At 38.5% G+C, this 27,460-nt stretch overlaps 1 protein-coding gene and 1 non-coding gene across 4 annotated transcripts; both read right to left on the bottom strand.

Annotated features, from left to right (window-relative positions):
* Positions 1-142: 142 nt before the first annotated feature.
* LOC113106443 (AP-1 complex subunit gamma-1) lies at positions 143-26,796 on the bottom strand. Of its 3 annotated transcripts, none has more exons than XM_026268365.1 (24): positions 26,642-26,796; positions 20,217-20,420; positions 19,994-20,118; positions 19,254-19,395; positions 19,057-19,153; positions 18,157-18,233; positions 17,775-17,783; positions 17,111-17,206; positions 16,212-16,292; positions 16,027-16,125; positions 15,883-15,938; positions 15,567-15,680; positions 15,335-15,475; positions 14,876-14,930; positions 14,188-14,310; positions 10,643-10,732; positions 10,436-10,560; positions 10,220-10,324; positions 9,962-10,103; positions 9,016-9,142; positions 6,731-6,832; positions 6,492-6,652; positions 4,876-4,974; positions 143-3,868 (listed from the first exon to the last, which is right to left on the bottom strand). In XM_026268365.1, the coding sequence occupies exons 2-24, from the start codon at positions 20,415-20,417 to the stop codon at positions 3,767-3,769; spliced, it is 2,469 nt and encodes an 822-aa protein (XP_026124150.1). In that variant the 5' UTR covers positions 20,418-20,420; positions 26,642-26,796; the 3' UTR covers positions 143-3,766. The 3 variants fall into 3 exon arrangements, with proteins under 3 accessions (XP_026124150.1, XP_026124152.1, XP_026124151.1); XM_026268366.1 differs by lacking the exon at positions 26,642-26,796 and adding an exon at positions 26,249-26,629 and having other exon boundaries at positions 3,767-3,868; XM_026268367.1 differs by lacking the exon at positions 17,775-17,783.
* Positions 15,761-15,842, bottom strand: LOC113106673 (small nucleolar RNA SNORD71). The gene has a single exon (XR_003292546.1). It is a non-coding gene; the product is annotated as a small nucleolar RNA SNORD71 (small nucleolar RNA).
* Positions 26,797-27,460: the final 664 nt, after the last annotated feature.

Below are 27,460 nucleotides of genomic sequence, written 5' to 3'. Positions count from 1 at the left end.
TTGCATAATTCAGAAATTGGCTTCCATGCCATTGCAGTTTCAAAGTTTAACACAAGAGGGTGACGGCAGACTACTGTGTCTGCAAAAAATAAAACTACATCTGGATCATTCAGAATCCCAGAAACACAAAACACAACAAACATCAAGTTTGAATGTTTTTATTTGATCATTTTCTCCAACCCAAAGACAATAATACACAGCATAAGTCTAAAATATCCCATGTCATTTTCTTCCATCATCATGAACTCAGTCCAGCACTCATTCCTTGAGGATCGTCCATCATGTCAGACTCATTGGGGTCATCCTCCCCTCCTGCACAAGTTCAGATGTGTTGAATACCAAGTGTAAAATATCCGAGTAGAGAGCACATGTATAGATACACTCAAAAAAAAAAATAACCGATACCTTTACAGATTACAAAGGGATTCTGATGGAGAAGGCGATCATCCAAGCATGTGATACAAAGTCCTCCGGGTCAAGCAGTGACACCCAGTCCCCAAGACTGCTTCTTAATGAGGATTAATTGAAGAATCAACAGTGTATTTCCAAATGTACAAAGGTCTGTGCATGTATCGCAAGATATAGTGAATAGTGGTGACTTGAAAATTCGAATTTAGGTTGCATTACTTCAGGATGTTTACATAAAGAGTAGAAATGACAATATTTACATTGCTTTTTTCACATGCAGCTGAAAAAAAAATAATTTGGTGTTGACGAAACCGATGGTTGTCTGGCCCTCTTCAATGCCCAAAGGTCTTAGTGTAAAAAGCAGAAGATTGTTAATGAAAAAGTGCCATGTCATCGCCATTTACTATTGTTACGCACCTCTCAACCACAGGCTGCCAGCTAATGTAATGCAAGTTCACTAAAGAGTCATCGAAACATTCAAGGACAAATCATGTTCTCACAATAGGGATATTTTGCTTTTCCCAACAGCAATTTATATGAAGTTATGCCTCAACTCCAAATGCTTCATAAAAAAGGACTTTTTGAGAATATAGGGTGGTTTATGGGAAAACTATAACTTTGGTTTACTATAAAGGGGTCTGAAGATTCACTCTAAAAAATAAAAGGTGCTTTAAAAGGTTCTTTATAGCGATGCCATGGAAGAACCATTTTTGACTCCACAAAGAACCAATCATTCAAAGGTCATCTCGTCCTTTTCTTTTTATAATCTGAAGAACCATCTTTAGCCACTTTTCATTAAAACCAATAGGTTCTTCAAAGGTTAAAGGTTCTTTATGGAACCATTTAGACAACAACAAAGGTTCTTCTACAGCATCATGAAGCACCTTTGTTTTTAAAAGTGTAGTTCATGTCACTTCAAACCTGCTTCTGTGGAACACAAATGATATTGAAACTTAATGTCTGCATATAATGGAAAATCAATGGAGTCTAGTCTTGATTTGGACAGTTTACACATTCTTCAAAATATATTATTTTGTGTTCCACAGAAGAAAGTCATTCATACAAGTTTGGAGTGAACTAAACTCTCCCTTTAAATTGCATTATGTAAAACTGGGAGTACATGACGGAAAAAAATTAAAATAAAACAAATCAGCTGCAGATCATCAAATCATATCGGTGTCCATAAGCAGCATTTCATTTTTTCAGTTGTAAATGACTGTGATCCACCGCACATTTAGATAAAACAAAGCCAACTCAAGATCATGTGCACATTACACCCCTAGCTGAACGTCACAGGTCTTCAAATGGGATTTTTATTTGATTTGATCTGGTTGATGCGTTTTACAATTATATACAATATACAGGCAGCACATAGTACAGTTTCTTTCCAATAAACAATCAATCAATCAAACAGGTAAGTTGTTAAATTAAACTACCTTCTGAGGGACAGCTTCAAACATTATACACTGGAAGCAAGTCTTAGAAAACCGGATCTTAAAAAGGGATGAAAAGAAACAGATGATGCATCTTAAAAGCCCTCAGAAATGTACAGAAAAAGCCAAGAAATCGAAAGAATCGCAACAAAACACAAAGAGGCTATTAGAATGAGAAGTCTTTTTTTTTTCGTTCTTTCTCCATATACATAACATTGTTAACATTTTTCCCAAGCCCAAAGAACATCTCTTGATTTGGTCACCAGACTTCAGTGTGGCATAGCAAATGCAATTACGCAAAGTGATGAAGGAAACGAAGAGCAGCGACAGATGACGTGAAGTGAGGATTTCCATGACTTGATGAAACAATCATAGTGCTCTTCCTAGCCGACAAAGACAAAACAAGACGACAGTGTGAGGTATATTCAGGTTAATGTTGCAAACTGCCTTTGGAAGCTGCAAGAAGAGACACTAACTAATGCACGCCGACAGTACAACGCCCTCTGAACGAGAACTCGAGTGAAATGACTGCGAAACAAAAAAAAGTCCTCTACTCTTCAGTCAACTCTCAGGGCTTTCTGTTTACCTGGCTATGACAAAGGCACATTGCTTTAGTTCAGGCAATATTTCCATACTTCAAATCACTGCAGAAAGTCAAAAAAAAAGTCCATTCAGTGCATGGAACTACATTCATGAAGGCCTTATATTAATAGTCTATATTTACAGCATCTACGCTGACCATAACCTCATTATACATCGCTGGGTGTTAATTTAATGAGAAATCAATTTCAAGATCACACTCTTTAACTACATTTTTTATCGATTTCAATGCTTAATGATTGAGCTAAAAATCTTAAAACTGACAACGTCTTCAGTGTAGGCTATTTTCAATCTATTTAAATGTATTTTAAGATTTAAAAAACAATACGAGAACACACCATCTGTGACTAGTAGAGGCAAACAAAACTGCAATATGCCAAATTAAAGGTTTTGGGGGGAAAAGTGTCCAGCTTTGATGATGAAAAACTATTGGGTGATGTAAGCTGCACAAAAATTAACGAGCAACACACTCCCTCTCTCTCTCTGTCACCTCAAAAAGAGACGCTCCAGTGTCGATGTCGAAGACATTTAGACGCTGTCTAAAAAATCAAAGTATGCGCTGTTGCCTATTCTTGATGATACATGTGATGAAGGTCAAGCACTTCTGGACAGATCTGTTAGTGTGTACATTACTGCTGACAGACAACGCTTTCATGTGAAATACGGTGTAGCCACCACATCGCTTGTATCCGGGACATTGGATCAACCTTACACGACAATTACTAAATGCCATGTACAACGATGATTTAAGGCGACATCATCACAACCCATTTTCCTCTTGATTCTGAAATGCTTAAAGGGGCAAATGTTCAGACTTTGCAATTAATTCAATATGTCGTTGCTTTTCTTAAAATACACCAAACCCATTAACAAGATTAAAAACATGGACAAAATCAAACAAAACAGACAAGCAGCTCCTTTGTATAGTGGCCACCAGGGATGTTTCCTCATGTTTGGGGTGAGCAGGAGTGTGGGAGTGCACTACAGTGACAGATAAAGTGAAGTGCACAACGCTAAGTGCAAGTGTGAGTATGGACATTTTGCACTAAACCCGAAGTAGAGAGAGAAAGACAGACGGGCAAAGAAATGAATGAAAAGATATGTATTGAGATGTGATTTTTCTTCATCAATGTCACTGTAATCATCATCATCATCAGTCTTTATACCATCAACTCTTGACTGTGTCAGGAGGATTCCACTGCTTCCCATGCAACCCCAGGGCAGCGTCTGTGGTGATGTCACGGGGGATCGTTTGGGAATGGGGAGGGGACATCTTTCCCATAGTTCCCTTGCTGGGGGTCTTTAAGATTGAGAAGGGTGGCAAATCACTGCCAGGACTGAGGAGGGAAATTGTTGACTTCGGCCAGGTCTTGTACAGGAGAGCCTTTGTGAGTGTATGTCAGCTTGATCCGCATTCGCAACTGTTGCTGTAATAAAAGAGGAGGTCAGGTACGAGCTTAAGACAAAATGATGTTTCAAGATGTTTCTCCATAAAACTGAATCATTAATTGCTATAAATGTAAGCATTAGAGGTGGCAAACTAGGGCTACATAACTAGTTTGAGATTTCTCTGATTTAAAATGTGAAAGGTTTGCCGTATGTTTGTAGTGCTGCACAATTTGGCAAAAAAAACGAATATATATAATAATAATAATAATAATAATAATAATATATAAAAATAATGATTATGTATATAAAAATAATAACTGAGATGTGCAAAATATGCAAAATGCACTATTCAAAATAAAATCAAGCAAATAAATTATTATTATAATGTAACACTAAATGACAATAAAATGTATGGTATCTTAATTTCTTCATTCACGCAATGCAATGTTTTTAAAAACTAAAGGCCAGCAGCTCGCTAGCTGATTTTTCAGCAGTAAAATATCTACACTGCTGTTGGACCATCAGAGGGAGCTTTGCCAACAAGTTCAGTTCAGCTACCAGGAAAAGCTGTGACCACAGTGAGCTTCTTATGCTGAAAACAACTGTCCTGCCCTGATTTGATCCAAACTTGCCCTCTGTAAATGCAAATTCAAAAGAGTAAAGTAACTCCTAATTCAATTTCGATTGTTTGTAGAGTGCACCTCATCTTTTGTCAAGTTAAGACAAGGAATCTGAGAAAAAGTCTTCGCGATGGTGTGATTTCTGAAAAACGGCAGGCATGACACCTTTGAGTTGACCAGGGGTCTGCTAGTGAGACACTGCCTTCAGCTTAAACCATCAAAATCACAGAGATGTGACATTTACTCTAATTCTAAACCAAGCTCCATAATGGCTGGCATTGGCTTCAACTTCAGCATAACAATATTCAGCTTCGATGCGCTCAAACCCTCATCCGACTTCACCGAAGGTGTTTCAGGATGAGTGGATTGATCTCTGAAGATCTACTGCGATACGAGTGTGGCCGGGGCACACAGTGACATCTCACCTTCTGTGGGTTGAGGACCCTGATGACCTGCGTGACGCTTCCCTGGTTGAGGGCTGGAACCACATTACTGCTGGGGGACAGAAGCTGCAGCTGGAATGTCTAGAAAACAAATGATTCAGCATTTGACTGGAGCAGAAATTATGCTATCATCGTGTTTGCATGCACATGTATATTCTAATCTTAAAAGGAATTTGTGCATACTCATTTAAATGCATTAACCTGATTACAGAGTAAATAAAAAAATACTTTAGAGCAGAGGTTTTCAATCTGTGAGTATTGCAGGTGGGTGGGCAGCGGCCCCATAGTGGCACCAATTACAACTCAAAATTCAAGATTTTTATTCGTCATATACAAAATTATATAGAGCATATATAACCAGCAGTGAAATGTGAGTCAGGTCCGCTCCATGGACAGTGCAATTATTAAATAATACAACACAGATGAATATATACATAAATATAGCTATGAAAGAAAATGAATGAAATCAAACCAAACAAAAATATTAGAAAAAAAAATGTATACTGTAGAATCAAATATAGAACGGAAAATAATGTGCATGAAAGTACACTAGTCTTAAATATTAAGATACCCAGGGATGTACAAGAGGCAATATGCAAATGTGCGTTATACTGTAGTCTTAAATATTAAGATAAACCGGAATGTACAAAAAGAATATGTGCAAACAGGTTGTCAGTATGTCAATGTCAGGTAGTGAATGATGAATATCTTACTGATAAAGAGAACATTAAGTGGAGACATGAAGATGTTAAGAGGCTGGTATTGAGTTTAGGAGCCTGATGGCCTGTGGGGAAGAAACTCTCTCGGTTTTGCCACCAGGCTACAGAAGCGCTTACCAGATGACAGCAAAGTGAAAAGATAGTTACTGGGGTGGATGGAGTCTTTGATGATTTTAACAGCTCTGCTTTTGCAACGTTTGAGGAAGATGTCTAGAACTGCAACTAGAAATATTAAACTGTTACTATTCTTCCACTATTCGAGCTCACCACCAATTTATCTTAGATATTTTTGCTGCATATGCTACAGAACAACAGCAGTTGTGCCAAGCGGTGACAGCCCAAGTTATTCTCTGTTCATTGCCAGTTCATTCAATAAAGACAGTTTACAATCTAGCTTCCGAGTACTAAGTTATTAACCCAACAATAGCGGGGTCAGTTAATTATTTTGCAGTGGGAAAAAAAAAGCATAATGTGGGACTTTAATTTTAAACCCTGCCTGAAATACAGTGGGACTCTTTATTTTGAAATGTCTATGCTTTATTGCCTCCAGCTGCTTCTAAAAGATGAGGGAGATAAAGAAAAAAAATGCTTTCCTAAAACCTTCTGGTTTTTAGAATATATTATACTAAAAAAGTTGTTTTAACACTTTATGCTCCATATCCACAGTAACAGAATGTGCATATCTACATTTATTCATAACATTATTACTAAACAAATGTAGGAATAGTCTAAAAGCAGTGGATTACATCACCAAAAAGTCTAATATAGGTGCATTTAAATGATCGGTAAAGGGGAAAAAGGCTTGCATTTTAAATCATTAGCCAGGCTCACCAACTAGGGTTCTCTGTAAACAGTACTACTAGAGTGAAAAGAGCAAACCTTTGGTACTGCAGCCTGGAACACAAACTCTGTCATTTCAGCCTCAGTGGAGTTGGTGGCGTGGATGGTGATAACTGCAATATTGGGGTTGGGGTTGGACCTCTCAAAAGTGAACTCAATTTTCAGACCGTTTTTATTGTACGCCGTCATTGGCGGAATGACTGCAAGAAGAAACACATATGATAATTGCACTGCCTTATTTGCATTAACCACTATGATGAAATTTAGTGCAAGCTCACCCGCTGCAATGTCATTGAAGAGGGGTTGCGAGGTGAGACCGTCCAAAAGGAAAGGGGGCTGGGACATGGGCACAGAGGGAGCAGGGGTGGGGGTCGGACCACCTGAGAGAGAAGGCACAATGGTATAAGCAGGGCTTCACCCAAAAATGAAAATTACCAGTGAAAAGAAGTCATTCAGGTTTGGAAACATTATTTTTGTTTTTGGCTGAACTACTTTTAAAACAGTAGATGCGTTTACATGCACTGATTGGAACAAATCTATTACAATTTCAGATTCTGAAAGTTCTGTTATATGAACACTAAACACTGCAATATGATTCATACAAGTGACCTTGCAGCACAAAACAAGTCTCAAGTCCCTGGGGTATATTTGTACCAAAAGCCAAAAATACATTGTATGGGTCCAATTTTGTCATTTTTCCTTCATGCCAAAAATCATAAGGATATCAAGTAAAGATCATGTCCAATTAAGATATTTTGTAACTTTCCTACTGTAAATATCACAACTTAATTTTTGATTAGTAATATGCATTGCTAAGAATTTATTTGAACAACTTTAAAGGCGATTTTCTCAGTATTTAGATTTTTTTTGGAACCTCAGATTCCAGATTTTCAAATAGTTGTATCTCAGCCAAATATTGTCCGATCATAACAAACCATACAGCAATGGAAACCTTAATTAATCAGATGATGTATACATCTCAATTTATAAAAATTGACCCTCATGACCCCTATTGTGGTCCAGGGCACATACGTGTTTGAATGTGCATCAGTGTTAATTTTGACACGAAATTTTAATTTAGTTTTAGTCTTAGTCTTTTGACTATAATTCTTTTTAGTTTTAGTCAAGTTTTAGTCATCTGATTTGTTTTAATTTTAGTCTTATTTAAGTCGACTAAAATTGATTGGTATTTTAGGCGACTAAATTAAGACTAAAATCAATAACAGATTTACTAGACAATTTTTTACAGCTGGTATAGGAAACAAACTTAACCAAAATATATAAAACACAAATTCAACTTTATTTCAACACAACTGTGTCTTTATTTCGATTCAAAAGCTTTTATGCAGCAACAAACACTGTCATGATAATGTAAACAATAACTAGCTGCCAATTGACCATCAATAAAAGAAAAATAAAGTTAGGTCCAGGACCTTAAAGCTTACAGCTGAGCTGAACAATAAGTGCATACATTTAAAGTAAATATTTAATAAGTTGGCAGCTAGGTGGATAAAAAAAGTAACAAGATTTTATAAGGTATTAATTTGTCTAGCAATATTGTATGTTTTAAATACTACAATATTGCTAGATTAGTATGTATAATGATAGGATGTGAACATTCATGTTTCACATGACTAATACAGAAACATTTGTGATATTGTCAACAAGTAGAACATTATAAAATATACTAAACAGTATTAATCAAATGTATTTATCATGATATTACGTATTAGTATTGTGCTCTCATCTAACTTGAAGAAGGGGCTATTTTAAAGTACTTTTCAGTTCGTAATATTTAATGCTACAACATCTACGCACTGCAGTCTTCCAATTTTGCTTAGCTCAATAATAAAAGAACATCGTTGTGAAATTACATTTGAGAAAATGTCCGGGTGGCTCGTCTGTAAATGTCTTTTCAAATTGGTTGTGTTCTTGCCACGAATGAGCGCTCCGCGTGCTTTACAGTTTGTTTTGTTCGTCGTCAAACGTGAAGTGAGCTGTGGACATTTTGTCGCTCTTTTAGACATCACCTCTTCGAATGCCGTCTTCCCGGGAGCTCATTTAAAAACTGAAAACCTTCGCTTCACGTCTCAATAAGTCAGGCTCTGATTGGTTCTCTTCTCTCATGCAGTCTGTTCTGTTTTGCCGGTTCTTTTGCTCATTCCTCGCATCTCTCCCGTCTGCTGATTTGATTTTCGTCACAGTCTATTTTCGTCTCGTCCTTTATTCGTTGACGATAATGTCAATCAATTTAGTCATAGTTTTAGTCTCCATCAGTGCCTTCTATTTTAGTTTTTGTTTCGTTTTCATCTGCAAAAATATATTCGTGACGAAAATAATGACGAAAATATTTAGTCAACGAAATTAACACTGATGTGCATTACCTGTATTCCAAAAATAATTGATCAAGCTCAATCAGAACGACTGAGGAGTTTACATGAAGGCTTTTCAGTCCCATTTTATACTGGTTATTTAGGTGCATGTAAACTTAGCTACAGTAAAATTGGTAAGTGCTCAAAACAAGAATTTGCTAAAGAGCAGCAGAGGTGTGCAGCATCCTGACCTGTCAGAGAAAGGTCTCCCAGCAGATCCAGCAGTTCTCCTCCAGCTGACGCAGGCTTTGTGGGGACCGTTGTTTGGATAACAGGTACCACATCATTACCTCCGAGTAGGTCTAATAAATCATTTGCCTATAAAACAGGACAAACAGACCATACAGAGGTTTCTCAATCCATTATTACAGAATCCAACGCACCATACATTTTGGACGTCTCCCTTACCTGGTACACCTGATTCAGCTCATCAGATCAAATTCATTACTAGAGCTCTCATTAAACTAAACTGCCACTGTAGCATAACATTTTTTACAACATTTTTTTTTACATAATTTGACTAGATGAGGTATGCAGAATAAATGCATTCCCCAGACACTACGTTCACCATATTGACAGCCTTCTGACCGCATGTTCTTTGACCCATAACATGCTAATCGCCATGAAAATAATTTACTCCAAGCAGCACAATTCAACCTCAAGGAACAGCGTTCTTGGTGCCTAAAATACTTGCGTTTGAGCTTCCCCGCTCATTGTCCTCTGCCTATTATTTTTTTCTAACCTGACAGCCCTGTATCGCCCCTGGCATCATGAAATTGACCTTATTTTAAGGTCAGATGCCATACAGAGCTTAACAGTGATACAAATGAGGCTGAGAGGGATAGGCACACATACACACATGACAACTGTCAAACTATTTTGGAAATTTGTATTTGGGAAAGATGTTACATGAGCCTATCAAGCGGTGTGTTGCTAAATGATAGATAATCCTTAGAACACACTGTGATTCTAGCGAAGTTATGATTTGTCATGTATACTGGATTTTTGAAACCCTGTTATTTGCATAATGTCTATGAGGGAAATACTTACATTAAGAGGCTGAATACACCGTCAGATTATTGAGATGCCTAAAATCTGCACATGTTTGGAATGAGAAACCATGCTCTAGAAACCCACCTGACTGGCTGGTTGAGTGATGTTGGGCAGATGTTTTGTGTCCAGGATGGTTGAATCGGTTTCTCCATTGGTCTGGACAATCTCTGCTGGGCCGTTAGTGGCCGTTTTTTCCATAATAGGCATTCGCTCTAGTAATGCAGATCTTCATGGGAAAGAGGAGGAAAGAGAGTGAGCATAATAAACTGAACATGAGGGGGGCATTTAATGTTAAAATTAAGTGTGACAAACATGAGTCTGGAACAGTATCTGAGCTCTTACCTCATGTGATCGTATTTTTTGAAAAGTGCGTTATATTCCACAGCTCTCTGCTGCAGCTCCACATCTATGCTGCTGCCGTATATCGACACCACTTTTTTGATTCGACTGCAAAGCAAATGAAAATAACTGAAAGATCAGGGACTGCTTGATCTGTTTGGGTGCACAAGCTCATTTCAAGAAAATACATCCTCATTTGACTCAGAACAGGTTTCTTACTTGAGGCTGCTGAAACGGGTGGACAGCTTCATGATAGCGGTCAGGGAATAACCTCTCGTTACAGGGGTGGACAAGTTAGAAACAAGGAGACCTTCTAAAACATCCAGGACCTCATCTTCAGAAACCTGAGAGATGAAATCGGATACAATTGTTCCGTTTTTAAAATAAGTGCGTGTGGGGGGTTTGAAGGGCATACAGGTCTTTTACCTGAATGGGTTCCTCCTCCTCACACTGGCCTGAGACCAACAGGTCTCCATACTCTCCTATGCACCAGGATGCCACCTGTACTAGAGGTTGCTACAGGAAGAAAGGTTTGACAATTCTGTTAACATTTAGTCATCCAAATGTCATTCCAAACAATCTTTGAATGGGGTATGACGCATTCAGGGTCCAAATATAGTATACGTTCTACTCTGTTGCTCACACAAAGCTATTTCACGTCTGCAGAAGACTTGGAGGAATGTAGGCACACAATTTACATGAACTTTTTTTTTTCAACAGTTCTCTGTCATTATCATCAAACTGGAGCATCTGTCACTATGTACTTTCGTACAGTGAATGGAAAAAGAGCAGAATGAACAGTCTTTTCAAACATCTCCTTTTGCATTTGAACGAAGCCCAATCTGTCACACGGGTTTGGAACAACAACATGCTAATTTTCAGATTTGGCTGACTCATTTCATCTGCACTAACAGATGACAAGTTATGCATTTTGGAATTACAAGTTTAAGGTCAAGTGAAGATAAAAACTAGGGATGCACGATATATCGGCCACCATATCGGTATGGGCCGATAAATGTAAATTTTTCTGTTATCGTTACCAAACCGATAAGAGAATTTGGCCGATATCTTAGAGCTGATAAATAATGCATTATTTCCTCCAGAGACACTTAAGATGAGCACTGTTCACAATGATGGTTTTTAATTGCTTGAAATATAATTGGAAACACTTCGAAAAGGAAAATACAGTGAACTGCAACATGGGCAGGGCAAGTCTGTCGTATTATGAGATTATTAGCTACAGTAAAATAATGCACAGAATCTTTGTTGACCCGTGTTTTAGTGCATTGTTAAGAGCACATCCACACGACTAGAACAGTTAAGTTCGCTTGTGCATTTGCATTCTTTTGTGCAATTGTATGTTGTAATATTTTGTTTATTTTATGCGTATAAATCTGATTTTTCTCATATAGAATGCGTTTGGTTAAGCTATAGCCTATAAAGGGTAAATGGATCACTTCAGTTTGCTGGTGATCATCTTTAGCTCAGCGCACGCAGCTCAAACAGCAGCTTATAACATTAATAACTATGATTGAGATTGTCATATATATAACATTAACAAGAACAAGAACAATAATTATAATAAAATGTTTTGAATTCATTTGGTTAGGTTTCCGTGTTTCAGCACGTTGTCGTGAAAGGCCAAGAGCGCATCCACAACAGAAGTTAAACATTCTGATTAGCACGTTATTTAGTTCGAGTTCACATAGGCATTTGGTCTTTGTACGTATATAAGTTGTAATATTATATTTATGTTGTACAAGTATCGGAATATGATGCATTTCCCTCTGTTAAATAAGCTGGCAGCATTTCAGTTTACCTGTGTTCATTCAGCTCTTCAGCTTCAGCACACGCAGCTTGAACAGCTTCAGCACAACAGTTTCAGCGCGATGTTAGAGGAAAAGCCAAGAGCGTGTCCACGACACATCCGACTATTTGGGGTTTGTAGCGGCAGTGAATTGCAGTATTGAAAATAGGCTACTTTTTTCAACCGTAAGGGCAAGCCATTGGATATAATACAAGCAACGTGTAAACTTTGTGCAAGTCAAACTTATGCCAGTGAATGTATTTCACCATGATAGGGAAAGTAAAAATTCCTGGCACTTTCAGCATGTGACGACGCACACATTAACAGTGCGTATTCTCTCAGAGATGACGAGAGATAAATTTCCTAATATATATATATATATATTTATTTCATGTTTCTCGTGTCCGGAACATAGTGAACAAATTAAATGTATATAGCAGACATGGGGACTTGTGACTTGGACTCGAGTCGCTATTTTTATGACTTGAGACTTGATTTGGACTTGGAAGTTAAAGACTCGGGACTTGACTTGAGAGACGATGACTTGAATGACTTGAGTGTTAATCACACCATGTTTTCAGTTTAAATATAAAATATATAAATTATTTTTAAAAATAAAGTTGATTACTCAGCTGGAGCGCAGGCTGAGAATAGCGTCGTGACTGGATCAGGACACTATCATCAGTCATGTCCTCTCTACCTTACGCACACCAAGCCCACTTAAATCAGATATCACATCACATCAACATGTCAGCCTGAGGGTTACCGACAGTCATCGCTTTTGTCTTCAATAATTTGCGCCTAAAAACGCGTGGAAAAATGCTGGGTGCGCCACTTTCTCCTTCTTTCCAAAGCGCTCAGGCAGTTGCGCCCATAGACATATAAATAACGCGTATATGCAGCATACAGTGGGGCTTGAAAGTCTGTGCACCCTTTGCAGAATCTGTGAAAATGCAAGAAATTTTCAAAAAATAAGAGAGATCATACTAAATGCATGTTATATTTTATTTAGTACTGTCCGGATTAAGATATTGTACATAAAATATATTAACATTTAGTCCACAAGACAAAAAAAAAATGCTGAAATTATTAAAATAACCCTACTCAAAAGTTTGGGAACCCTTGGTTCTTAATACTGTGTTCTGTTACCTGATGATCCTCGACTGTCTTTCTGTTTTGTGATGCTTGTGCATGAGTCCCTTGTTTGTTCTGAACAGTTAAACTGAGCAGCGTTCTTCAGAAAAATCTTTAAGGTCCTGCAGATTCTTCAGTTTCCCAGCATCTTTGCATATTTGAACCCTTTCCAGCAGAGACTTTATGATTTTGAGATGCATCTTATCACACTGAGGACATTTGAGGGACTCAAACACAACTATTTAAAAAGGTTCAAACGTTCACTGATGCTCCAGAAGGAAACAAGATGGCAAGCTAACAGAACACAGTATTTTAAGAACCAAGGGTTCCCAAACTTTTGAGTGGGGTTATTTTAATAAATTTCAGCATTTTTTTTTTGTCTTGTGGACTAAATATTAATATATTTTATGTACAATATCTTACTCGGGACTGTACTAAATAAAATATAACATGCATTTAGTATGATCTCTCTTATTTTTTGAAAATTACTAGCATTTTCACAGATTCTGCAAAGGGTGCCCAAACTTTCGATAAATGTAACAAAGTTTAATGTTGTATGTAAACTGTATTTGCGAGAGAGAGGTGTTCAGAGAGGAGTCTGTTGTTTAGCGGTTTCATTTTCATTTCATTGCAAGCAATAATAGACCTGTTTACAAAGACATTTTAAAAACATTTGCATTGAGGAGTAGCCTACGCTAATAGCCATACTCCATTGTCTTCTCGTCAGGACCCCCACTCTGATCCGCTACACCACTGTCCATGTTAATTTTTTAACACTTAAGTAATGTTGTCCAGCAACTTGTTTCCATTATTTAAGCATTCTTTTATTCATCATTCTTTTGTAAGGCTGCTTTATGTTTTTTATGTTGAAGTGTTTAATGCCCTTTAATGGTGAGACTTTTTTGGTAATCAGCAGATTTATCGGCCAACATATCGGTTTTCATATTTAAGGAATTATCGGTTCTCAGTATTGGCCAAAATTGTCATATTGGTGCATCCCTAGAGAAAACAGTGTTAAGATTATTCTAACCTGAGAGATGTCATCCAGGAGGGCTTTGTAGAGTCTCTGTACAGTGTAGGCATGCATCTCTACACTATTTGTGATTAGCTGGATGAGGTTGGGCACAGAGTCATCCCGGACATAACTCCCTGCCTACAAGAATAGATACAACAAAACAAGTACATCAGAAGGGCATTTCAAACCACTTTGCCATCAAAAGGGTGCACTTTGTACATTTCCACCCAAAAAAAAACAGGCACTGCTAATAAATAACTGCTACTCAATCTGGAAAGACCACTGCAAAACTATACTAAATTAAATTACTGTGGATGTTAAAATGTCCTCAAGACTTGTTTATTTGTGGGAAGGTTATATCATCATTTGGCTCAAGTTAGTAGAAATGCAAATCGAAAGATGTCTGCAGATCCCCGGGCCAAGCACTGGCTTTAGCATGAGCACAACACCATTTTGGTAGAGCAATGGCATTAAATGACATAGAGAACTCAAAATACACATCACCAAGATTTAGATTAAGAAATGCTGTTATAGGATCATTCTTCACATTCTATACTCAATATCAAGAGTTCATCAGCAGCAGTTACAAAACACTGTCCAAAATGTACTTTAAATTTACATCACGTGATAAACTCAAGTAATCATGGATGTGATCTAATTTAATGGTAGCAGTAAAGCAAGTTACAAGAATGAAAAATGTTACCGTTGTCAAAACCCTCATAATGGTGTCTATGTGCCATCTTTTGGAGGGCGCATACCTGCAACAAAAAAAAAAAAGTATTAGAAGCTAGTCTAAAGCTTACAAAGTATAAAACCAAGCCAAAAAGCACCAAATGACGTAAAACTCTTCAAAACACTCTTAACCAAATCCCTTTTAGTGCTGTCAGATATAAAAGTGTCAACAGACTGAGCTTCTGCCGATGGATCACTCATTTTATCATCACACAGCCACAAGTTGCTCTATTTGAACAGCTTTTAATTTTTTTCAAGGGCTTGCTTATTGAATTTGATCAGATTCACTTAACTAGGCTTTTACACCATTTTAACTCTAATAAGTGACTGCAGGCTTTCAAAAGGGCTGCAAGGACGTACAGCATGACTATTGTGAATATGGAAATCATTGGTGCTTCCTCTTGCATGATTTCACAATAAACAGCCTTACTTCTCAGCAGCCAGGAAGATCCCTGATGCGCAGTCCGCTTTGAAGTCAGGGTCACAGGAGTCCAGGAAATACAGAAGCTCTTTCATCATGCCCCGGATGTTGTTGCCGTTAACCAGGGCAAAGCTCAGCTCCATCGCACGCCTGTGAAAAGGACAAGGGGTAATCAGTGGGACTCATCCTTTTATTCTGTACATGATTATAGAAATCCATGCACAGCCTGCACATAAATTACCTTTTAATGGACACATCAAGGTCTTTCAAGCAGTCCACGATAGTGCTTCGATGTCTCTGCACAGCATTGTGGTCCGTCTGCACAGTCTTCAGTAGTGATGTCAATGCCACATATCTGATCAGGGAGAGTCATAATCATTTTGACAATTAGGTTTAGGAGCTGACACCACATGAAATGAGCTATAGTCCACAGTAAAGCTGATGTCAGAAATAATGAGATCAACATTTGAAACAGTCAGTCGATGGATCACTCAAAGTCTTCATCACTCAACAGCATTAAACTGCTTCTCGCTGGTCACTTCATAAATGTCACATACCTGATGTTTTTGTCATTGTTGAGAAGAAAACGTCCCAGAATGTTAATTGCTAAAACCTGTAATCACACACAACAGCATTTTTCAACCACTTTCTGCACACTTCTGTGAACCACTCACAGTGCTTCCAATAGGAGTAACACTCACCCTAAGGCCACTCTCTGATTTGATGTCCATGATGGTAAGAACCGTTTCGTAGAGGATAGCATTGCCTACATTTTTACTCGTCTCTGTGTTTGTTGCAACCTATTAAAAAGAATTTGATGGGAACTCTTTAGAAGTTACAAAGGAAAGTTATGTGGTTATAAAGTGGATCTAATCAGACTGCTTACCTGTGCAAGAATGTCATTCATAGCTTCACTAGAATCATCATCACCCTTTCCCAGAATTCTCAGTAGCCTCAATATCCGCACCTTAAAAATGCCAAGAGACACAGTGTGGCCCAGAGGAGCTCATCAGATTGCTTTATTGTATAAAGAACAGGTATATCATCTCATATGGGCACAATGGATTGCAAACTTAAGACCACCCTAAAAATCAATTGACATGAGGTACATTAGAAAATGTTATTCACATCGACTGCAACATTAAAGGGTTAGATCACCCAAAAAGGAAAGCTAGACCATAAATTACTGCTTACATAAATTACTACAGTCGGAGTTATTAAAAACTGTCTTTGATTTTTCAAGTGGTTTCATGGCACTCAGGGGTGTTGAATGCATCAGTCCAAAGTTAGTTAAATAAAAAGTGTCACAAGGCTCTGGTGGTTGAAAAAAGTCCTCGATTTGAATTTTTGGGTAAACTAAGCTTTTAATAGTGCTGTAAGAGATTTTATTTTATGGAATTGCACTATTGCATGTCATGAGAAAATGGTGTACTAAAATAATGTCTCTGTGACAACCCTAAGTGTGGTAAAAGGGATTGAATCAATCAAAAGAATAAATGAAAGGCACTTTCTGCCTCATTTTGCATGTTCACAGATCAGTCCATATAAGGGAAGCAAGTAGTTGATCGTACGTTGAGATGAATCCTTTAAGTAAAACGCAGAGCAATTTTGAGTTGTCATGGGAGTGCGCAATTTTGCTACCATTGCAAACCTACAACTGGAATAAGCGTCATCTTTGCAGCCCCGGTTTTAGAAAAAGGAGGAGTGTCTAAAACCTGAAAAGCCAACGTCACTTAGGAGACTTTCAAAACACAGCAACACTGACAGGAGATGATGTGTCTTTACCTGCAGGAAAGGGTCACTGATGCCAGACACATCGTGCTCAGGGGAGTATCCTGACATGATCAGGTTCTTCAGGATTCGTACAAGTTGTGGAACCAGCTAAAAAGAAAAAAACAGTGGGAGAAGAATTGAAAGACTATCAGCAAGATAACAGCAGGGTCTTAGAGATTTCAAAACAGGACAGCACATCAAAGGGTCAGTAAGTGTCAATACACGTAGGCACCCCGAGTTGATCATCTTCCAATAGAATGGTTTCACTACACATTAAGACATGGAGATCATGTCAGTGTTTATTGTAATTGTTTGCCATTTTTTCTATGTGTATTAACAATCCGTTTTAATTTGGCAAAGGTCTCCATTTCATATGTGCCCCCACTTTAATGCACATATTGGAAAAGCCACAACCCAATAGTGACCGCATGAAAGAGAAATTAATCTTAAGGTAAACGCAGGACAAGTGAAAATGTATGAGGCCTACGCAATCCTGAATCAAAACAAAAGAAAACACTTAAAACGACAACAATTGCAAAAAAAAAAAAAAAAAAAAAAAAACAGTACATCAAAACCAATAATTGGACTACATCTACAGTGACCATGACGATGAGACTTTATTTTGGTTTGTTTTCTTTAAGCATGCACCAGCTATGAAACCAGAATGTCCTCTTACCTTCTCATTCTAACACAATGCAGGAATTGTAACGAAGACAAATGACAGAAAAAATATGAAGTAGATGTTAGGGGGGAATTGGAAAAGTCACTTTCAGAAAACAGCTTAACATAATGCTACGGTTATGAGCATGAGAGGTGGGCGTGCTAGCACAGTAGATCAGGCTGGGGGTGGGAAGAGTAGAAGCAGAACCTGTATTCATCTCCCAGTGAGATAAACACAACAGCAGCTCAATCCAGGACAAGCATCCAGATTTCAGTAAGGACTACAGTCTCATTTCAGCAACAGATAAGAGTGCTTTTGTCTCAGAGTGGCTAACGTGGCGCATAAACAGTTTTAGAGGGGACTGCTGAAGGTCAAGGCATGAACGCTTGCTACGTACCTTCCTGAAGTGAGAGAGCATGTCAGGACTTCGCTCACACATTTCAGTGAGCAGGACAACAGACGTGTGGAGAACTCCTGCAGGAAACAGAACAATACCCTGATTTCCTGATCAGATTTTATTATATAACTCATGAGCAAGTTTACATTGGCAAAATGAACAAACCAATTTTCTCCTGTTGTTGCTAAATGTGAGAGACTGACTTAAATCTGAACATATTAAAAAAGCTCAAGTTTGTTAATGCTTCACGAGGGACTGACAGTAAATTTGCATGAGCGTGAACTTAACATTTTGCTTAATATGATGCAATACGGATTTCTATAATTTTGTCTTCTTGTGTTTGGAGGATAACCTTGTTTTTTGGGGTGTTTTTTTTTTGATAACACAAAATTACATTGAGAACTGGGGTTGGAGGGGGCATTAGCAATTTAAACAATATTTCCAGGAAAACATGTTTTGCTTAGAACATTGCATTAAAAAAAAACTGACAATTTTTCCCATTTAAAAAGTTGGCAGCATCCAATTTAAATCAAACACCTTATTGAGTGTAGTATAGTATATATTTATTTAATACCATGTCAGTATCAAAGGCTAATTTTATGGCAAAAACAATGAAAAAAATAAATATACCAAATACAATAAAAACCAGCAAACAAACACAAGATTTTCACTTATATCACACAATATTTTTACATTAACGTGATACAGTTCTAAAACTTTTATTGGAAAAATTTACTAAACTAAGTTAGTTACATTTTTATTTAACATGCATTTATTTTTCAATACTGTTAAGGCATATGATGAAAATGTTCTGCTTGTAAAGAACGATGCATCTGTTTATTTGTTTTTAATGCCAATAAAATGAGACCTATGAGAAAGGTTAAAGAATGCAGCTCTCACCATGATTTTTCTCACTGAGCAGGTTTTTTGTTGCTGGCAGGAACATCTCCATCAGCTCCGGGACTTTGCGGATGACGTGAACCGCACACAGAGCAGCCTGAGGGCGAAGAGCTCATGTCAAAACAGTTCACACATTCAGAGTTCAACATCCAACCGGACATGAAATCCACATTCAGCTGTGAAGGAGTGTGAAATACCTTTTTCCTCAGATAGGAGTTTGACGTTTTGAGGAGTTTCTCCACTTCTCCAGCTAAGTCACGGCACATTTCGGATGAGCCCATGCAGCCCAGGGTGCACAAGGCTAGTCCTTGCACATACTGTGTACTGTGGTTCAAGTCACTGCAGAGAGAAGATGTAGATGCACAGCAATGCATACAATCATTTCAGGCAATGGTTCTCAATTGGTGGATTGCAGAGGGAAAGGATGTTAAAATTAAATACATTTCAATAGCTCAGACAAAAACAAAAATCTAGTTTTAAAAAAGAAATTGAAGCTTTCTGATAAAAATGTATATACCGAATGCAATGCAAGTTGCATAAAATGCATAAAGTATGATTAGTTCTGACCACAATTTGTGGTGAATTACTGGTTATTGACAGCATGAAACAATCAAATGTGTGCAATGCTTAAGACACCACAATTGTTTCCTGTTCAGTCATAATTTTGGTATGAGTCCTCTAGAGGCAATTACATCAACATGGGGCACTGGTTTGCCTTTTTTAAGAAATGAAGAAGTGCAATAAGATGTTTGAGAGATACTAAATGGTACAAATAAATAGAGCAATTTAAGATGCCATCACACTCAGGAAGCAGATCCCCATCAACCTGCACTTTACACTCTCCACCTACAACGGTCACATTAAACTCCCACCAATCACACCTTCAGCTGTGATTCATGGAAGTGTTGAAACAAGATGAGATCCCTGGCTCACTCACTTCTTAATGCAGTTCGTCATTAATAGATGGACGTCCTGCCTCTCGTCCAGAAGTAGCATGGCTCCCAGGTATCCTATCCGTTTGTCTGTGAATTTCTGTGATGCAATCAGTTTCAGGCACTCCAGCTGAAAAAGAGATTGTGTCCATCAAACACCGTTTAAAGTGGGTGCTTCCTGCAGCCCTTTTAAAAACTCCTGTCATTCCTGAAACACTGTTTTCTCACCTGGCCAAAGTGTGCCGGGTAGCCCAACATGTGCATATAAAGCAGCTTAGCCACATTTCTACAGCGGTATGTGTTGTCCTCTTCTCTAAAGGATGATCTAATGGCAGCACACTCTTTCTGGATCATCTCTCGCTCCTCGGCCTGTGTCCGAGCCGTCCGGATTGTCCGGATCAGCTCCCGCAGTCTGATCGGAGCTGGCATCCTCTGTAATGAAAGCACAGTGTCAGCCAGTGGAGTGTCACAGCAGCGCCAAAATATCTGCCAAGACAAATGATGATTTACACAACGCCTGCATTTGCCAGAGCGACATAAGATCAAGTGAACATGAAACAAATTCACAGTTATACGTAATGACATGCACTGAGATTAATCTATATCGACTGAAATATTCAGAGCTTTATCGTTGCGAAGCATAAATTATGCAGTTTACACAATACAATATTGTTTATTGCCCAGCCCTAGTATATTTTATATAATAATAATAATAATAATAATAATAGTGATGTGTAAAGTATGTTTAAGATGTTGACAGGATGCCTGCAATACAGTTTTCACAATAAATGCACCTTTTGCACATTTAAATCCTCTTTAAAAGTACCATATCGACATCCATATTCTTTCAGACCAACTTAAATCTCAGACTTTTTTCAGGGACTATCTCAACATGAGTGATTTAAAAAAAAAAAAAAATCCAGTTAACATAGCATAAATTTACAAATACATCTATAGTTCGCTGGGCTTAGTTGGCCTTATATAAACGCTCCCTAAGAAATGCATCCAAATAGGGACACATAGATGAATCTGAAACCTGCACAGGCTCACCTTCAGGCCAATTAGTTGACTAGACATTTAAGCAACACATTAGCTGATTTTTTTTTTTTTTTTATGCAGTTTTGTACACCCCCTTTAAATAGAAAAACAAAAAGAAAATATTTTCAGACATCAAGCTTAATGGTTTTCTCATGACATTAACTGTTAAATTAGCTTTTACAGACCATAACAGCAACCAGTTGTCAAATCTAAATGAAGCGTTGCCATGTTAATGATGTAAACAGGGACATGGCTCTTGCTCTGTGAGATGATTTAAGCACAACACCCCAGAGCGCGCTCTTGATCAGTCGTTCTGCAGAGCTCGAACAATCCCAAAGGACGCCGAGCATCTCATAATTGACTCATGGCACATGTGGCCATCTTTTCTATGGGGACAGTCTGGGGAAGGCAGACATCAGTGTATTGCCATAATCAGCTCTATCAGCCAAACACAGACGGACAGATCACCTGTGAAATTCCATTCCTTCAACAGAATCAGGTTTCAATCCACTGGAGGCTGATTAAAAATTAAAAGTGAGAACATGTAAAGTGGTAAGATCACATGACCGCCTATTTACTCCCAGCTGCATGAACCTGTTTCTACAGCATTCAACACGAATCCAGCTCGAACGCAAACATCTGGAGCAACCAAAACGGAAAAGGGCACTTGAAAGAAACTTTTACTTCAAAGTAGGAGCAAAAATTATACCTTGCATGGCATCCAATCAAAAGAGAAACCCAATAAACGTATATTAGCATCCGAAATGAAGGCAAATATACAGGTAAAGAGAGCACAGAAATTAGAGGTCAGACTAACAGCTGCCAGACAGGAGAAAACCGATCTTCAGCTCATAAACAGTGAGATTTAGATGGTTATTAGCATGGAGGGAGTGAAATGGGGCTGCTAATGGAAAGAGAAGGCTCATCTATCACAAACCCTCTCTGGATTATTGTAGGAAGGTGTCATAGGATGCGCAGGGACAGCTTTGCGGCAAAAAGAGCAGTTAAATATATGAACGTGGAGCACATAAACAGACTGAACAGGAAATGACTCATCCTGCAGACTGAGGTTGGATGGACAAGGCTTTCAAGTTCAAACATTACAGTACTTTCACCCCAACACAAAGAGCAGCTCGTGGCATCGCAGTGCATGGACAGTGTGAGGTCACCTTGTAATTGCAAAAGCAAGCAATCAGTGGCACTGGAAAGACGGAGCACTACAAGTGGTTTACTGCTCTGAGAAAGCACATTAATCACACACATACAGAGCCAAGACACAACACAAAGTTAATATTCCTCCCTCCCTCCATGCAGAGATGAGAGCTGCTTTTGGCTCTCCATCACAGAGGAGCCCCGCACTTTAAATCTGTTAGCATGCAGCACCTAATTAAGCTGCTCCAACCAGAAAGAAACCACAGTAATTACTTGCTAAACAAAGACATTCTCAGCATCTCCCAGCAGAACAACAAAAGTTACGGTCACAAATGAATGGAGAGTGCAAAGAAGACTGTTTAATGACAAATATGCAATGTCATTGTCCAATTAAGCCCGTAGTGATAAAAGCAAAGTCTTATTCCAAGGTATAAAACATGAAGTGGCCTTTATCTCAAGTTCACAGTTTTGCGAAAAACACATTTTCATTCTTATGGTTTTAAAAAGCGAAAAAGCTAGTGATATTCGTGCTATCATTAATATTACTCTTTACAGTTGCGACTGTAAAACCAGTTTGTCAAATAAATATAAAAGCATACAGTGCAGACTCTATAAAATGCACCAGAATGATTTGTTTTCAGAAACTTTAATAAATGGTCATATTCCAAGGGATTTTAACATCGATACAGTGTTTTAAAACCAGTATATCTCTTTGGGTCTTTTGATATATACACATTTTACCATTTTTAAACATCTTTGTCTTTACTAGTTAATACTGAATGGAACTTTTTCTCCTTCAAAGTACAAATAGTCCATTTTGTCTCATGAGGTCATAAAATCTGCATACATACTAGCATTAGAAATTACGGCTTCAATAAGCTCCAGCAATAAGTAACTAGCCTCTTGTATTGTGTCAGATGCCTTCACACAGTTCTTGGTCTTCTGCCAGTTCAATGAAAGCCAAGTCTTCTTTCTTTGAGGAAAGGATACTTCATTTCTCAGTGCCTCTTCAGCTTACTTAGCACTGTGTTAGCATCAGCAAACCTCTCCATGCAGATGACATGCAGGCGAAGGGCAATTAGTGGCCCTGGCTTAACTTAAGCTGCAAACAAGAGTTCTTACAAACTTCTGGATCGGGGGGGGGGGGGGGGGGGGGGTTTGCACAGGCAGCCTGCATACAATCTAAGAGGAAAACAAAAATTGCAGTGAAATAATTGGTAGATCGTTTGCTTAACTAAAAAAAAAATATCGATTTCCGATTTTGTAAGACACTAAAAAACCTGTGTAGATGTGGAGCACAAAAGATGATATTTGGGAAAACATCTAATTATTTTCTTTGTCAACACAATGAAAGTCAATGAGGTCCAAAAACTTCAAAATATCTTATTTCTCACTGACAAAATGCAAGCAGGCTTAACACAACATGAGGGTAAATAACTGTATTTTTGAGTGCACTAACACTTTAAGACAATGTAGTAGATTGATACCGCAGTATGAAACCTCGCGACTTCAGAGTTACTCAGAAAACCCTACAGCTTTGTACGCTTAACAGCACTTAAGGACATATCGCTCCGGATGTCTTTCCCTATAATTAGTGCTGCTTTGGATAAAGTGTATTGTAAAACTATGAAGATAAAAGTAGTAGAATAAACCATCTAAAAGTTTAAGAATGGGACTCTTATCAAAATATGCCTGGCATTGCAGAAGTATGATAGATCTACACTGAATCGGCTGCATATTTCCTCCCACAAGACCTACTCTCCTCTATACATAGTTTGCACAGCACAGAGAAGATTAAATTAAAGCCTACTCATGGATATGATGCTGTTTAGACGGCTCAATCGAGGGAACAAGTGCGAGACAAGAAAGTGCTTCGTATTCCCGGGACGGCTCCTGCAACTGAGCTACTCTTGCTGGATTTAAAATGTAAGACAGAAACACAAGATGGGTTTTCAACATCAAACGAGCTGGCATCCAACACTGAGAATCATAGCCATGTATCATCAGCTTCATGACAGCTTGTGATTCAGCATCCAATATTGAGACATCAGTCCTGCCATGACCTTTACAGATGAATGAAGGAGGAACTCCCCTTTACGACATTAAGCATGACTACACACACCTAGCCGGTGAAACACGCAAGGCCACATGATCCACCTTGACAGTGAAAGGGAGCTTGCTATTCAACTACAACGTTCAGAAAGAAGCAGGACTGCTTTCATACACACGCTCTTCCACTTCCAGCTCACTGCTTAGACGACAGAAGAGGTACGATACAATAGAGAGGGATTACGGTGACCTTAGGTGGGGCAGCTTTAAAGTGTAAAACAAGAACAGTTTCTCCAAGGTCAGCTTTACGGGACCATACCTCTCAATCCCAGATAATAAGAGCACTGTTGCTCTGTGGGTCTCCTGCCAAAGGCATCTACAGCTGTTGCATTGGGGAAGCTATTCTGCTTTGAATAGATAGTTTAAAAGAAGAGTTTGCTGATACAATCTGACTCTACGATTTAATCGTTTCAGCTAAATGCAACAAGAATGGACTAAAACTACAAAAGTGGCTGTTGTACAATAATATTTTACCCGATCTGGGACAGTGGCACGATCATCAAATCACTAAAGGTGTGTGTAAATCAACACTGATAGTGACCCAGATTACGATAATGGAAAACTAAACAGGTTTTCTTGATTAAACTGTGGGCCTGAATTAAAACGTTTTCATTTAGCAAACAAGACCAAAGTCATATAAAGGGAATTGATCACTATATGCTGTCCTCAGTCGTAGTGAACCAGAAGCCTCACAATACTTCAGCCAAACATATTTTACATATTGCTACTCTCGTATTATATTTGCTCCGTGAAGTGCATCCACGCTGCTGATGTTTCCTTGTCGTAGCTCGTTCACGTCGTGTCCATGAGACGAAGACAGAGTCAAAACATCACTGGAGACGTGCTAACGGTTTGAGACCATGATTTCCGCCGTTTTGTCTGAAAATTTCAATTTCCTGAAAATTCAGCGCATCACAAATAATTAGTAAACCCACAACCAAAAACAGACAGCTCACTATCGGATTACTTTGGTTAGTAATATATCGATATTGGAGATCAGCCAGTAATTAGTACTGCTCTGCAGGGAATAAAAAGCAGAGAAAGATACCATTTTGGTGTAAAGAACAATTAAAACGACTTCAGCCTCACAGTAAATGACCCGTCAACGTTATAACAGAGAGGGATGTTTAGGAGCAACAGTTCATAGATACAAGAAGATACTAAGAAGTCTGGGCATCGAGAAATAACTGCGAAATGAGCTGCACTCATCTGAAGATCTACTGTAGCTGATGTGGGTCTTAGCAATGCATTTAAAGTTACAAAAGCATTAAAATAAATTATTTAAAATATCACTATGAATACACCTGTGCTACTTATGACTGGTTTGGGGCTCCAGAGTCACATATATTAACTGTAAGAAATTGCTAGATGAGTGAACTAATCGATAGTTACAGAAAAAGAAAAAAACTAAACTCTTGGAGTGGACTGAGGATGCAAATCTAAGGCAGGGATCATGCAAACTACCGCAGGGACCGACAGGACACGTTTACACACGAGCACTTCCTTTATTACTGTAACCTCACTCCACTTTCACCAGGAAGAGACATTCATGTGTTCACCACAAACCAACGGGTGTTCAGACATGAAAAAAACACATAACACTTTAGACAGCACTTATGTAGAGAGGACTGAACCGAGAATGATTTAACATCTCCCTCGAAACACCTGACGACTAAACCAGCCTAAAACACACAACTAGTGACATCTCACACCTCGCATCCTTCCCCTTCACCACTACATCATGTCGTCACACAACACCTGGAATGTTTATTCTGTAACATTAGAGAGATTGTCGAAGGTGTTGATGTTTCTGGCGCTATCTGGTCAAGCCATTAATGCTAAGCTAACTGATAAACAGTGGGGAGATGGCGACGTTATGCTGTGGTAACACACGGGAACGGTTCAGTTCTCTTCACGGGTATTAATACTAGATACTAAGCGGTTTAAATGACGATAAATACCTGTGTTATTGCTCCGTGATGTCTGTGAATGAAGCACTGCGTGAGTCCGCTGCTAACTGACTGGAGTCTAGTCGGGCCTCGACTCGAGCGACGATTTGACGGAGGATTCAACACACACCTCTACCTTAAATACACTGAAACAGTCATAAACTACAGTTTAACTGGGATTTCACGAGTACTGTTCAAGTGATAGTTGAGCGACTGTTAGCGATGCAGCTTATGACAGCGTCCCGGTGCACGGGCGTTAGCTTTAGCATTAGCCTGTGCGAGCCACTTCCTATGCAGCGCAGTGTCAACCCGAGCACACGCGAATACAACCGAGCGGCTTGACAGCGCCGAGCTCTACGGTCATATACGAAGTCGTTTAGTCGATTAAAACGAGCTCCCACTCACCAGCCGTTATGATACCAGAAAACAAGAACAACCTTCTCAATCGACGGAAGGAGGAACGGACCAGACATTCAAAATGGCGGCGGTCCCAGCCTCAGCACTTCTACCGCAGGCGGAGGGATACATGACTGCCAGTCAGAACTTCTACCGCAGGCGGAGGGATACATGAATGATGTTCAGAACTTCACTAATGCGGATGTAAAAAAAATAAATAAAAATAAAAATAAGGTGCGACCTGATCTAGATAAAATTGAGTGACTTATGTTGCGAGCTTGTGTTTATGAGCATCGCCAACAGTTATTATCGTGTTTATGCATTAAAAAGAGAATATGAGCTTAAAAAATGCGGTCAAATGGCTTGCAAAGACGTGGTTTAGTATAAAGTAATATGTGACCCTGGAGCACAAAGCCAGTCATATGGGGTCAGTTTTTTTAAATTCTGAAAAATCATCTGAAAGTTGTATAAATAAGCTCTGTTAGGACAGGACAGCATTTGGCTGAGATACAGCTATTTGAAAATCCGAAATCTGAGGGTGCAAAAAAATCGAAATATTGAGAAAATCACCTTTAAAAGTCTATATAATATTCACATAGGGGGCATATTTTGTTAGCCCAACAGTAAAAGCATGAAATATTATTTAAACCTATAAAATTTTACATAACATTTACCTATTTTTATCTCACAATTCTGACTTTTTTTCTTACAAATGCAAGTTTATCTCCTAGTTCGAACTGTATAACTTGATTCAACTCAACAATTGCGAGGTTGTCAATTCAGAGAGAGAAAAAAAGCCATTGAGTGTGGTGTTAAAAACAAGAGAAT

This window comes from Carassius auratus, chromosome 7 (genome assembly GCF_003368295.1).
Source record: "Carassius auratus strain Wakin chromosome 7, ASM336829v1, whole genome shotgun sequence".
In the NCBI taxonomy this organism is placed as follows: Eukaryota; Metazoa; Chordata; class Actinopteri; order Cypriniformes; family Cyprinidae; genus Carassius; species Carassius auratus.
The sequence above is the reverse complement of the archived record's forward strand: the minus strand, read 5'-3'. Positions and strand labels throughout refer to the sequence as shown.

What these genes read in the sequence shown, in the direction of transcription:
- LOC113106443 (XM_026268365.1), bottom strand. Translation starts at nt 20,417, where the DNA reads ATGCCAGCTCCGATCAGACTGCGGGAGCTGATCCGGACAATCCGGACG. An exon ending in TCAGTGACCCTTTCCTGCAG is followed by an intron (nt 16,293 to 17,110) that starts GTAAAGACACAT and finishes GGCATTTTTAAG; the next exon opens with GTGCGGATATTGAGGCTACT. An exon ending in TCCTGGATGACATCTCTCAG is followed by an intron (nt 10,733 to 14,187) that starts GTTAGAATAATC and finishes TTCTTCCTGTAG; the next exon opens with CAACCTCTAGTACAGGTGGC.